The sequence below is a fragment of the Balaenoptera borealis genome (genome assembly GCF_965194805.1).
Source record: "Balaenoptera borealis genome assembly, chromosome: 1".
NCBI classification, from domain to species: Eukaryota; Metazoa; Chordata; class Mammalia; order Artiodactyla; family Balaenopteridae; genus Balaenoptera; species Balaenoptera borealis.
Window position 1 is genome coordinate 50,381,216 of NC_138860.1, and position 14,785 is coordinate 50,396,000.

Sequence of the window (14,785 nt, forward strand, 5' to 3'; positions counted from 1 at the left end):
GTCCACTATTGTCAAACAGACTCTGCTGAGGTGGTCTCAAAATTAGTCACTTTCCCCGCTTATTTTTTAGTAGGAAATATCTAACTATTCCTACAAACTTGAGGGTGTAACTTTTTTTCATTAAATTTTGCTCATACAGATTTCACAGACACTCCAAGGTCAGAACTCTGATTTTCCTGTCATGATTCCTGATTTAGTACAATTCTGCTGGTTATTCTATTTGAGGGTGGTCGAATGGACTTCAAGTTAAATTAAATCATGCAAATTAAATCATGCAGTGTAATATCTCTCTCTACCTGCTTATCTGTCTATATGCTGGAGACCCACTAATGTGCTTAAGGAGTTGGATTAAAGGCCAGGGTTTTCCTAGAAGATTATTCCTCAATGAATACTAACAATTTAATTTACTGTTGTAAAAAGAAGCCACTGATCTATAAGAATTCTATTCTTTTAAATATTTGCAAAATAATGTGGCCTTTGTTAAGCAAGGTTTTTTCCTCTTAGGAGTAGGTTAACTTATATTCCAATTTTTAGTTTATGGTGGGTAAGAGACAAAAACAGCTAACTATAGTTCTGCTGTTTGCTTATAGCAATATTGCTTGCTATTTTTATACCACTGTGCCTTTGCCCATGCTACATCTACTGCCTGGTATGCCCTTTTCCACATCACTTGTAATATTTTATTGTCCTTATTCATTTACTATTTAGCCCTTAAAGAACAATGACTGTGTCTTTTATACATTCACTCATTTACTTATTCAGTAAAGATTTAGCTACCTGCCAGATCTGGGGAATACAAAAGTGATAAAAACAGACAAAAATCCCTGTCTTCATGGAACTTATATAGAAATGATGTAATAAATGAGTAAAATATATTGTAGTTTACCTGGTGATAAGTGCTGAAGAAGAGGGATAGAGAGTGATGGTGAGGATGGGGTTGTGATTTTTAACAGGTGGTCAAAGAAGTTTTGACTAATGTGTCATGTGAGCAAAGACCTGAAGGAGGTGAGGGCAAATCATGTGTGTAGATATCTGAGGATAAAGTGTTCCAGAAAGAGGGACTAGCAAGTGAAAAGGCACTAAGATGGGAGTATTCTGGGTTATGCCTGGTTTGTAGAGAAGCCACATGAGGCCCATGTAACTGGAGTAGAGTGAGAGAGGGGAAAAATAATCACATTCATCCTAGTATCCTAGGGCTTAGTACTGTGTCTGAAACATATTGGGAATTACCATATTAATGAATTAATGAATTAATGAATATTTTGATGGCAGTGTAAAAAAATGCAAATTCAATCCAGGTATTTTTTTTTTTAAACTTTGGGTTTATTTATTTATTTATTTATTTATTTATGGCTGTGTTGGGTCTTCGTTTCTGTGCGAGGGCTTTCTCTAGTTGCGGCAAGCGGGGGCCACTCTTCATCGCGGTGCGCGGGCCTCTCACTATCACGGCCTCTCTTGTTGCGGAGCACAGGCTCCAGACGCGCAGGCTCAGTAGCTGTGGCTCACGGGCCTAGTTGCTCCGCGGCATGTGGGATCCTCCCAGACCAGGGCTCAAACCCGTGTTCCCTGCATTGGCAGGCAGATTCTCAACCACTGCGCCACCAGGGAAGCCCAGAATGTCCGATTTGAAGACAGAGATAAAAGTCTCCCTTTCTGGGACATCAATGCTAGTACTCCTTTGATGATAAGGCTCCTTTCCTAGGTGCCAAAGCCATACGAACTTGCTGTGTACAAGCTAATCTGTTTTCTTGTTTGTTTTTAACTCTGAAGGAATGTACTCCTATCAGGTTTGATGTTCTTTCTTCTGAAAGAACATAAAATTGTGCTGAAAACCATGCTTCTCCACAGCAGTTCCTCAGAGCTACCGAGAGGCTAGCTCCTGGACTATAGGACTATAGTCCTCAGTTTGGCTCAAATAAAACTCTCCTCTATTCTTTTTTTCTTTTAAAATTTATTTATTTATTTATCTTTGGCTGCATTGAGTCTTCGTTTTGGTGTGCAGGCTTCTCATTGGCAGTGGCTTCTCTTGTTGCGGAGCATGGGCTCTAGGTGCGCTGGCTTCAGTAGTTGTGGCGCACGGGCTTAGTTGCTCCGTGGTATGTGGGATCTTCCCGGACCAGGGCTCGAACCCGTGTCGCTGCATTGACAGGCAGATTCTTAAGCACTGTGCCACCAGGGAAGTCTTCTCCTCTACTATTACAGATTGGTTATTGACTATTTTCTTTGACACTATCACAATCACGTTATAGTTTCTGCAGTTTTCTGAGTTCCTTCAGGGCAGAACTATGTAGTACATTTTTGTTTTCATTTTTCAGGGTCTGCCAAAGCACAGTGGCAAAGGCTGAGCTGGGAAGAAGCACCGTGCTAAGGGCCCTGGGGTGTGGGTGGGGTCCCATAAAGCTCAGGGAGATGGGGGTCACGCACGCATGCAAAGCAAGACACGGAGAGATTGGACCAATCACACAGTTTGGGCACTGAAGGCCCCATCTCCCAAATTTTCATTCACAATTCAAGTTAGAACCAAACTCTCCAGCAACGGATGCAGGTATCCGAGGCCCATGTGGGGCGCTCGGGACACATAACCTTGGGAGGCGGGCGCAGGCGGAACCTTCGTCCTCAGCTCCAAGTTTCCCACGACTCCGCTTCTATCGCTACACTACCAAATAGACGGCCTCCTTCCTCCACCCCCGATGGCCTAGTATTTTCAACGAAACGATTAACAGACACCTCAGTGACTGAGGACAGTTTCTCCAAGCAGCGTACCCCCAGCGCGGTCGCATGAGTCCCGCAACATAGGAGCGGTGCCCAACGAAGGGCCACCCACGCTTCCCCCGCCCAGTGCGAAAGAGGCCGCCGGCCGTAGCTCCGCGCGCGTGCTCTGCCGCTCACGCCGCCCCGCGCTCACGCCGCCCCGCGCTCACGCCGCCCCTCCTCCCTCTCTCCAGGACTTCCTGCTGCTTCTCGCCGACCCCCGCCGCGCCGTTGGACGGACCCGGCCTATCCCGAGCGCGCTGTTAGCCAGGGGTAGCCGGAAGAGACCGGGCAGCGGGGGAGAGCTGCAGAGGGTGGCGGAGCCCGCTTCGCACGCCCAGGGAGGGCAGGGGGAGAGAGGGAGGCAGAGTTAAGCGAGGAGCTCGAGTAAGTGAGATTGGGTCCGACTTGAGCTCGGGCTCAAGACGGAGACTGGTGGGCCAGGCCCCCAAGCCGGCGTCACACCCCGTCTGAAGAAGACAGGCGGTCACATGGCTTCGCCATTCCTGCCTGCGGGAGCCACTACGGGCTACAGCGGCGGAGAGCTGAGCTCGGGGGACGACTCCGTGGATGTGGAATCCCTTCAGAGCCCGGAGACCGAGGCGTCCAAGAGCCTGACAGAGCTGTTTGAGAAGGCTGCCGCGCACTTCCGAGGCCTGGTTCAAGGGGCCAGCAGGGAGCAGCTCTTGTACCTGTACGCCCGCTACAAGCAGGTAAAGTCGCAGGGAAGGGGTGGATGCGGGAGAGCGACCACGGGCCTTCTCTTTCCTCCAAAGAACAGGTAGTAAACGTGCTTGGTTAGTGGCTAGGTGTAATGAAGTTTGTATGTGTGTGTGTGTTGTTTTTTAATCATCTGCTAAGGATTAGCATCATTCTGGACATGGAAAGGACCTGTCTGCTCTCCTAGGAGTGATATTTAGCTGACCTTGAATGACAGTTTTTCTGTGTCTTCTCTGACTTGCTCAGTGGCCTTGCACTTACGTTTTCACCAGCTTCAGAACATTTACAAAACAAGATTTATCATTCGCTCTTGCCAGAGGGTCGTTTGCAAGTAAACGTAGTAATGTTAAAAAAAAGTTTCTGAGAATAATATGATTGTAATAAAGAGGGTGATGCGATGCCAAATAAAGTATTACTACTTTTATGATTGTGATTTTTTTTTTTTTAACCCTAAATGTCTTAGACTTATGTTTTGGCTGAATATGCTTGTGTTAGATACAGTTATAAAAATTTTAGAGCTAGAAAACACCAGATGAAATAATGCCCTTCTCTTAGGAATAGAGAAATCGGAGAGAGTAGATAACTTGCCTAGGGTCATACAGAACTAGAACCAGATTGTAGCTCCTGACTCTAAGACTCCAAAGATTACCTGGAAGTATGGAAATAATAATAATAATAATGTCATATGAGACATCTTTAATTTATCCTCAAAGAGTAATTGGGTTAGAAAAATAATTGCTTTATCATAATCGACAAATACTTGTTCAGCATCTTTTATGGCAAAACACTTGGGTGTTATGCCTGTGGGGATGCAGAGAAGCAGAAGCATCATGACGCTTGTCATCAAGAGACAAAGTTACTTGAGGTGTTTAGATGTAAACATGTGAAAAATCGCTCACGAGAGTTAAGTAACAGTTCAGGAAAACTCCAGCTCTTTGGAGCACTGGAAGGAATGAAGTTCTGGATAACAGCCCATTTTATGCCTCTTGGTATCTGTTTCCCCCTGTAGTCTTTAAAAAAAAAAAAAAAGTTGTGGGGTCCCTCTGTATTCTTAAACTGGATACACTAAGTAGAGATGAATCTTCTTTTGAAGATTGATGAATATCAGTTAAAGTGACCTGAGAGATACAGCTGGTAGGAACAAATGGTATAAATTATAGTGTTGAATGAAAATACGCCTGAATGGGCCTCAGAATTTGTTTTCACGCAAAAGTCCTGGATATCTGTTTTCTCTTTGGTCATTTATCCTGTCCTCATAACATTAAAACGAGACTTCCAGTTATTTAACAAGAATTTATTGAGCATCGCGCTTGGACCAGTAACATGGCTGACTGATGGTTCTCTGGGCAGTATAAGACTGATTTTCTCCAGATTTCCTAAAAACATTGTTTTTCTTTCTATGACATATCTTTATTGATATTAGCATCATCATTATTAAATATCTGATATTCGAGTCATCAGTGAACTATAGTCACCTGTCAGCTGGCAGCCACTCTGTCTCAAGTATACTTCACCCAGATAGTCTGGAAGAGGCGTGTGTTCCCCACCCTGTTGACATCAGTGTGGTTAGAGATATTCTGTTTCTGGAAATAAAATTCCTTGTTATTGGAGAATAAGATTATGCTTACTTAGATATGTTAGGGCACACAGTGTTTATCAATCTCTTCTAAATATTTTGTTTTTATCAGAATTCTGTGGCAGTATTAAAAATAGCATCTTTGATAGAATAACAAAGTTGAAAGTCCAATATAATTCCTGTATGGTGGATCAGAATTTCTCATAAAATAATTACATTTCTCATAAAATCAACCTTTATCATAAAATAATTACATTTTCTATTCCAAATAGCACTCTATTTTGTCAGCAGGAAGAGGCTGAAAATAAGCTGAGATGTGAACCTTATTTTCTCAGGCAGAGCCCTAACATAACATAATAGCTCTTTTAGTCTCGGATAAGCCTATGGCTGCACAATTATCTTTTAGTGTAGTTTCAGAAAGATCACACCAATTAACAGGGTTTGTTTGGTCCTCCATGCATTAGCCTGCACTCTCCCAGCAAAAGATAACTAATTGACACCTGTGAAACTAGAAGACAATGAAAATTTCAAGCTCCTGTTGAGGAACCTTCAGCACTAGCACAAGTGGGGATACTCAGCATGTCCTCCTACTTTAACCTGGGTACACTTGATTCACTGGCATTTACCATTGGCAAACTTTGTTGAAATATTCTGTTTCAGGGGCACTTGATACATCATATATATATCAGAGAGAACAGAGTTTAGATGATGCTCTGTTAAAGTGCTGCATTTTATAACTGTTTCATAGCTTAGGATTCATCATCCCTGATTTGGAAACTTACTCACGATGTCCTAAAATCCTGTAGTTTTATTTTCCCAGTCTTTCTGGATCCAGAACTATTCTTTGAATTTGGGAATACAGAAGCTTCTGTATCAGTGAGGATACAGGGTCAGCTGCTGAACTTTTATTTTCATCTCACATAATGGTCTGGAGGTAGGTGATCTAGGGCTGATAGGGTGCTTCTGTTTCATGTGATCATCCAGGGGCTTAGTCTTTGTCTATCTTGTAGTTCAGCCATCCCTCAAGGCAGCAGTTCTCAAACTATGGTCCCCTGATAATCCCTCAGACTTTCACAGAATATAAAGTCAAAACTATTTTCATAATAATACCAAGACACTACAGGCATACATCAGAGATATCAAGGGTTCAGTTGTAGACCACTGCAATAAAGCAAATAGCACAATAAAGTGAGTCACGTGAATGTTTTGGTTTCCCAATGCATATAAAAGTTATATTTATACTATACTGTAGTCCATTAAGTGTGCAAAAGTGTTATGTCTAAAAAATGTATATACCTCAATTAAAAAATACTTTATTGCTAAAAAATGCTAACCATCATCTGAGCCTTCAGTGACTCATAATCTTTTTGCTAGTGGAGGGTTTGAAATATTGGGAGAATTAGCAAAATGTAACCCAGGGACATGAAGTGAGCACATGCTATTGGAAAAATGGTGCCGATAGACTTGCTTGATACAGGGTGTCCACAAACCTTTAATTTGTGAAAAACGCAGTGTCTGCAAAGCACAATGAAGCAAAGTGCAGTAAAATGAGATATGCTTGTATTTGCCTTTTTTCTGTGCTGTCATGGCAGATAAAACTGCTGATGTGTTAGCATGAATCAAGGCAGTGGCAGCAGACTGTACTAGTAGTTATTTTTTTTTAACCACTATGTACTCTGAGTTAAAAAAAAAAAAGGCCAGTTTCACTTTAAAATGTCTTTGATGAAGCAGTGAAAATTATTGATTTTTATTCAGTATTAACTCTTGAGTACATATCTTTTTAATATTGTGTGTGATGAAATGGGGGTACACACAAAATACTTCTCCTGCATACTGAATTATGTTGGTTGTTTTGAGGAAAAACACCTGTGTAATTTTTGGTTGCAAGTTGAGCTACCCACATGAAACATGATTTTTACTTAACAGAGCAACTCACTGATAAACAAACTATGCTTGTTCAGATTTGAGCATTTGGCATACAGTTTCTTGAAAATGAGTGAAGTCAGCCTGTCACTTCAAGGAAAACAACTGACAGTATTTGTTGCCAGTGACAACATTTGAGCCTTCGAGTGAAAATTAAGTTTGGAAAATCTGTATCTGCCACCCGATCTTGACAGCTTCCTAATACTGAAAAACATTTTTGATAAGATTAGTGGAGGTTTTAATGATTGTGAACTTCCGGTATTGTACGTATAAAGAATTGTGACATTTGGAAGATTTGCGTAACTCAGTGAACTGTGTTTTCAAATATTTCAGGGAGTGAGGTTACAAATTATGTGTGGATAAAAGATACATTGAAAGTGCAGGTAAGACCAATGGATTTTAATGTAACAGTGTGAAAAATTTGTTGGTATCACTTCAGATTCCACATTGCAATTAACCTTAAAGAAACTGCCACTTGTTTAGTTTTGGTGTGATATCAAAGGCGAGTATCCACAATTATCTGAAAATGCTACTAAAATACTTTTCTTTTCTAACAGCATATCTGTGTGAAGTTGAATTTTCTTCATTTACTTCAACCAAAACAGCATGTACTGCAATAGATTGAATGCAGAAGTAGAATACACCTGCCTTCTATTAAGGCAGACAGTAAAGAGATTTGCAAAATGTAAAACACTGTCACTTTTCTCACTAAATTTTTTTTGCTTTAAGATATATATTTTTCATAAAATTCTTTTATTTATGTTAACATGTAATGAGTTTATTATTTTTAAATGAATTAATACATATTTTAAAATTTCTTTTCATTTCTAATCTGGTAAATATTGATAGATATAACCCACATAAACAAAAGCTCTTTGGGGGGCTCAGTTTCTAAGAGTGTAAAGGGATTATGAGACCAAAAGGTTTGTGAACTGCTGCCCTAAGATTCTCTTCCCATGGCCAGAGATGGCTCACCATACGCATGTTCTAGCCAGGGCAGAGGGAAAGGGAAGAACAAGCCCCCCTTTCCTTTTAAGGAAGATATTTATATCACTTTCACATACATCCAGCCCCCTGAACCTGGGCAGAAGTTGCATGGCCACATGTAATGTTCAGCTCAATGACCATGTGTCCGGCTGAGGCTTCTATTACCATAGGAGAAAGGAAGGATAGATACTGGTATTTGTTTCTGCCACTGGCTGTTGTCTGGATAAAAAAACACAAATAGTAATAACTGCTATTTTTATGATGCCTAGTAGTTTATCTCATTTCATATTTCTAACACAGTGGTTCAAGTGATTTTAGAGATGCCAGAACTGAAGCCTAGATTCTATGTGGCATATAAAACAGAGTGTTGTATAGTAGAGTAATATTGGACTTTGGTGTCTGCCGGTCCTGGAGTCAAGTCTTGACTCCTAATTCAAGATTTACTCATGTGTGAGCTTTTTATAGAATGAATTTGTAATAGCAAGCCTAACAGGATTGTTGTGTGACTCATTTGACATACATATGTGTAACTTTTGGTTTATGGTGATTGTTCAAGAAAAGCAGCTCCTGCTCTTTCATCATTTCTTCCCCCGTCCCATCATAACAGGGCTGCCCCTGTGTAAATGTACATTTTAATAACAGCCAGAGGGCCATGTGATTAATGGCTAAGCAAATGATAGAGATGATGGTTGTTAGGAAATCAGAGATGGATGAGATCATTGTAGATGGAAAGGGTTCTTAGAATTTGAACCTTGAGTGGGACTGCAAGGAGATTTAGCATTTTGAAAAGCTGAGAGAAGAGGAGTCTTTTTAGGTGAGGGAAATAACATGAGCAGAATAGAATAAAAATTCTAAATGCAGTTGTATAGATCAGTCTGGTTAGTGAGTAGACCATCAGTTTGATTTTAGCAGAACGCAAGTGTGTAAGAGTAGAAGGAGGTAGTGGGAAAGTCTTTGAGAAGTAGGTGGGGTCCAGATTGTGGTATTTAGCTTTAGGGAAAATAGGTATTTTGTTGAACACATGCCTAATGTATTCATTCTATATGCAACAAACTTTTTTTTTTACTGCCTTAAATTAGACACTACGTTATGTGCAATGAGCGACTTAAGAATGGTTTCTTAGAGGCTATATTCTAATAGCAAGATGAGACTACACAAACCTTGCTAACACAAGGTAAAAGTGAAAAGTGCCATCAGAGAGATACAGAGTAAGCGCTGTGATGGTTCATCAGAAAGAGAGATTACTGCTCGCAGTGGGAATCCAGCTGTGTAGTGAATTCTACACTTGCATGAATTTCACTTATGCTTATTCACAATGAAAATAATTACTGTGTAGTTTAACTACAAGTGTTTGAGGATTGGAGATAAGTATTGACCACAAACAAGAGAAGATTATTGTGGAATAAATAGAATTTATGTTATTGAGAAACCTTGAAAATTTTTGTGTGTGGCTTTTAGCATCTAAATTTATATTGACTAGTTTCATAATAGGGCACGTTAAAAATAGTGTGCTTTATCCTGGAATTTGAGAGAGATAAAATGCTGATAGTGTTATGAGAATCAACACAGACAGACGGTATGATGAATTCTGATAAACTGTACTTTAAAGCTTGTTTATTGCATGTTTAAAAATTCTTCTACGTTACAAATGGTAATAAGGGTTGCATAGTCTATATTTATAATTTGTTTTATATATATAATTTGTCTACTAATTTAGGAATGCACTGTTTGTCACCCTTTTAAAAAAAATTTTTTTTTAATGTATTACACTGTTAGATAACAGTTGTTTTATGCAGTAAGCCAAAGCAGCCTGTATTTAAAGTTTTTTGGTTTGCTTTTGCAAAGCATGTTAAATTTTGTTATTTTATATGATGCAGATATTTTCTAACTTATAGTTACGAAGTTTAACCTATAGTTACGAAGTTACTAGATTTAAAAATTAGAAGTTTCTCTGACATTTCTTTGAAAAATAAGTTCTTGATTTTACCCCTCTCCCGCTTGATTTAGGTCAAAGTTGGAAATTGCAATACTCCTAAACCAAGCTTCTTGGACTTTGAAGGAAAGCAAAAATGGTAAGAAATTCTTGGGATCTAATGTGGTTGTTGTAAATGGCTTAGGTGTTCAGGAATTAGAAAGTAGTGAGCAGATTAAAGAATTAGTTTTCTATTAATCTCTTTCTGCTGTAGACTGTGCTAATGATAGGCAGTTGGGAGAGAGATTAAAAGAATCCGATTTTAGATAAATCTCCTGAAGGGTTCTTATGCCATGATGTTGGTATATAAGTAGTTCACAACAGACACACATTCCTTACATATGAATTGCTTCTTAGAGAGGGACCAAAAGAGCTATTGGCTGGAATTTTCCTTCCCTGTCATACAGCCCCTAATGGGTCACCACTTCTCCCCTCTGGAGGGATCTTTGGAAGAAGGCCAGGAGGATGGGAAGGTAGAAGAGCAGGGTAAATCCCCAATTTTTTCTCTTCTCCCCTTCCCAATTTTATCTGCTCATTTCTAGCGCCCTTCTGTTCCTTGCCCACCCACACCATGGTGTAGAAGTGCGTATAATACCCTGTTGGGCAGAAGGGGGAAAAAATAGATACTGAGTCTACTTCTTTCCTGAATACATAAAAAGATTATGCCCTCCTAGATTTTTTTTACTTATAATTCAAAGATTACCTCTTATCATTTGAGGCCTTATTTCCTCTTACCTTGTCTAAGTGAAAAGAGAGAAATTGCGTACAATAGGGAACCTTAGTTATAGAAGGAAGGACTTTGGAGCATCAGCCCTGGAATTAAAAGTAGAGAGAGTAGGGTTTAAAAAGAAAAGATGAAATATGGTTGTAGAGAGAAGAAACGTATTTCACAATGTGGTCCCCTGGACAAGTTGCCTGTCTAGGAAATGCTTGTTACTCAGCTGTGAGGAGATGTAGAGCTTGAACCCGAATGCAAATAATAATGTCATTAAGCACAACTGTTTAGTTCAGCTGACTTTTTTTTGTGTAAGACATTCTCAGTGAAGGAAGCAGTGCTTTGATTTTCATTCTGGTGCAGGTTTTCTTTTCTGATGATAACGAATAGTTCTCTGACTGGCATTTTATTACTGTTGTAGAGAATACCTGATGTAAATTTTATTGTGAGTTTTTTGTTTTAGTTTAAGAATTATAATTCACCATTATTTTTTTCCCCAAGTTTGCCTGTTATCTCACTGTTTTTAGTAATTTTTAAAAGTTTAGACTTTACAACCACTATAATAATAATTCAGTCAAGAATCATCAATGGATGTTAAAATCATTAGATGAAAAACTACTCAGGAACAATATTCACACAATCTGATCCACAGTTTACTTATTAATTACAAAGAGGAAACCTGGAGATACTGCTTTTACTAAGTCCTGACTCCTATCATGATGGGGCAAACTGCTGTCATGTGATGAATTGTAAACAACATGTCACCTATATGTTACTCTTGCCAAATATTTAACCTGATTCTAATCATGATTAATCATTTTTGGCAAGAACACTCTGTAGGTGAGGAAACAATCAGACAAATGCAAATTGAAAGATATTTTATAAAACAGCTGGTTCAGACTCTTAAAAAATAGCAATATCATGGAAGACAAAAAAGGCTAAAGATACATGAAACTCAGTGCTATGTGTAAATGTTGATTGGCTCCTCAACTGGGAGAAGAAAGCTATAAAGAACCTTTTGGGGAAGTCAGGGAAATCTGAATACGGTCTATATACATTTATTTAATAGTACTGATATTAAGTTTCTTCACTTTAAAGAATATATATTTGGCTGATACATTTGGGGTAAAGTGTTATGATGTATACAAGTAACTTTCAAGAGATTTCTGCAAAAATAAATTTAGAAAACCTCAGAAAGATGTTCTGTTTATCATAGGAGCAGGCAGGTAGTGAGAAAACTGTGGGACTGAGTTCTGTTTTACAGTAGATCAGTGGCTGTACTTCCCGGTTGGAGGTAGAAAGAATTGGCAGGGAAAAGCCAAGAAGGAGGCCTGTCCTAGCAACTGGCAAAAAAGAAGAAAAGGAGAATGCAGAAGGGGGCTCAGGACTAAAATATTGCTCTTGGTATTAAACTGCAGGAAGTCCCTACCTTCTTACTCATTGTATTCTTATCTCTGTCTTCACCTCCCCTCGCTTTTGTTGTTTTTGAATTTTATTTTATTTATTTTTTTATACCGCAGGTTCTTATTATCTGTTTTATACATATTAGTGTATATATGTCAATTCCAATCTCCCAATTCATCACACCACCACCACCCCTCCCCTACCACTTTCCCCCCTTGGTGTCCATACGTTTCTTCTCTACATCTTTGTCTCAATTTCTGCCCTGCAAACCGGTTCATCTGTACCATTTTTCTAGGTTATACATATATGCGTTAATATACGATATTTGTTTTTCTCTTCCTGACTTACTTCACTCTGTATGACAGTCCCTGGATCCATCCACGTCTCTACAAATGACCCAATTTCGTTCCGTTTTATGGCTGAGTAATATTCCATTGTATATATGTACCACATCTTCTTTATCCATTCGTCTGTCGATGGGCATTTAGGTTGCTTCCATGACCTGGCTATTGTAAATAGTGCTGCAATGAACATTGGGGTGCATGTGTCTTTTTGAATTATGGATTTCTCTGGGTATATGCCCAGTAGTGGGATTGCTGGATCACATGGTAATTCTATTTTTAGTTTTTTAAGGGACCACCATACTGTTCTCCATAGTGGCTGTATCAATTTACATTCCCACCAACAGTGCAAGAGGGTTCCCTTTTCTCCACACCCTCTCCAGCATTTGTTGTTTGTAGATTTTCTGACGATGCCCATTCTAACTGGTGTGAGGTGATACCTCATTGTAGTTTTGATTTGTATTTCTCTAATAATTAGTGATGTTGAGCAGCTTTTCATGTGCTTCCTGGCCATCTGTATGTCTTCTTTGGAGAAATGTCTATTTAGGTCTTATGCCCATTTTTGGATTGGGTTGTTTGTTTTTTTAATATTGAGCTGCGTGAGCTGTTTATATATTTTGGAGATTAATCCTTTGTCCGTTGATTAGTTTGCAAATATTTTCTCCCATTCTGAGGGTTGTCTTTTCGTCTTGTTTGTAGTTCCCTTGCCTGTGCAAAAGCTTCTAAGTTTCATTAGGTCCCATTTGTTTATTTTTGTTTTTATTTCCATTACTCTAGGAGGTGGATCAAAAAAGATCTTGCATGATTTATGTCAAAGAGTGTTCTTCCTGTGTTTTCCTCTGAGAGTTTTAAAGTGTCTGGTCTTACATTTAGGTCTCTAATCCATTTTGAGTTTATTTTTGTGTATGATGTTAGGGAGTGTTCTAATTTCATTCTTTTACATGTAGCTGTCCAGTTTTCCCAGCACCACTTATTGAAGAGACTGTCTTTTCTCCATTGTATATCCTTGCCTCCTTTGTCATAGATTAGTTGACCATAGGTGCGTGGGTTTATCTCTGGGCTTTCTATCTTGTTCCATTGATCTGCATTTCTGTTTTTGTGCCAGTACCATATTGTCTTGATTACTGTAGCTTTGTAGTATAGTCTGAAGTCAGGGAGTCTGATTCCTCCAGCTCCGTTTTTTTCCCTCAAGACCGCTTTGGCTATTCGGGGTCTTTTGTGTCTCCATACAAATTTTAAGATTTTTTGTTCTAGTTCCGTGAAAAATGCCAGTGGTAATTTGATAGGGATTGCATTGAATCTGTAGATTGCTTTGGGTAGTATAGTCATTTTCACAATATTGATTCTTCCAGTCCAAGAACATGGTATATCTCTCCATCTGTTTGTATCATCTTTAATTTCTTTCATCAGTGTCTTATAGTTTTCTGCCTACAGGTCTTTTATCTCCCTAGGTAGGTTTAATCCTAGGTATTTTATTCTTTTTGTTGCAGTGGTAAATGGGAGTGTTTCCTTAATTTCTTTTTCTGATCTTTCATTGTTAGTGTATAGGAATGGAAGAGATTCCTGTGCATTAATTTTGTATCCTGCAACTTTACCAAATTCATTGATTAGCTCTAGTAGTTTTCTGGTGGCATCTTTAGGATTCTCTATGTATAGTATCATGTCATCTGCAAACAGTGACAGTTTTACTTCTTCTTTTCCAATTCGTATTCCTTTTATTTCTTTTTCTTCTCTGATTGCTGTGGCTAGGCGAAAACTGTGTTGAATAATAGTGGTGAGAGTGGACATCCTTGTCTTGTTTCTGATCTTAGAGGAAATGCTTTCAGTTTTTCACCATTGAGAATGATGTTTGCTGTAGGTTTGTCATATATGGTCTTTATTATGTTGAGGTAGGTTCCCTCTATGCCCACTTTCTGGAGAGTTTTTATCATAAATGGGTGTTGAGTTCTGTCAAAAGCTTTTTCTGCATCTATTGAGATGATCATATGGTTTTTCTTCTTCAGTTTGTTAATATGGTATATCACATTGATTGATTTGCGTATATTGAGGAATCCTTGCATCCCTGGGATAAATGCCACTTGATCGTGGTGTATGATCCTTTTAATGTGTTGTTGGATTCTGTTTGCTAGTATTTTGTTGAGGATATTTGCATCTATATTCATCAGTGATATAGGTCTGTAATTTTCTTTTTTTGTAGTGTCTTTGTCTGGTTTTGGTATCAGGGTGATGGTGGCGTCATAGAATGAGTTTGGGAGTTTTCCTTCCTCTGCAGTTTTTTGGAAGAGTTTGAGAAGGATGGGTGTTAGCTCTTCTCTAAATGTTTGGTAGAATTCACCTGTGAAGCCATCTGGTCCTGGACTTTTGTTTGTTGGAAGATTTTTAATCACAGTTTCAAT

At 39.0% G+C, this 14,785-nt stretch overlaps 1 protein-coding gene and 1 long non-coding RNA gene across 27 annotated transcripts in view; one reads left to right on the forward strand and one right to left on the reverse strand.

Annotated features, from left to right (window-relative positions):
* Positions 1–1,342: 1,342 nt before the first annotated feature.
* LOC309605604 lies at positions 1,343–2,828 on the reverse strand. Its single transcript, XR_014231431.1, has 2 exons — positions 2,764–2,828; positions 1,343–2,137 (listed from the first exon to the last, which is right to left on the reverse strand). It is a non-coding gene; the product is annotated as an uncharacterized lncRNA (long non-coding RNA).
* A 121-nt stretch (positions 2,829–2,949) lies between these two features.
* Positions 2,950–14,785, forward strand: part of ACBD6 (acyl-CoA binding domain containing 6) — a 224,571-nt gene continuing 212,735 nt past the window's right edge. For 5 of the 26 annotated variants that reach the window (XR_014246376.1, XR_014246377.1, XM_082398116.1 and 2 more), the window contains exons 1-2: positions 2,978–3,464; positions 9,965–10,029. Coding sequence is in view for 16 of the 26 variants with exons in the window: in XM_082398116.1 (XP_082254242.1) it covers positions 3,243–3,464; positions 9,965–10,029 (287 nt within the window). In the remaining 10 variants the exon portion in view is untranslated. Of the gene's footprint in view, positions 3,465–9,964; positions 10,030–14,785 lie in introns of all 26 variants that reach the window. The other 21 variants (XR_014246369.1, XR_014246370.1, XR_014246371.1 and 18 more) reach the window with 11 other exon arrangements.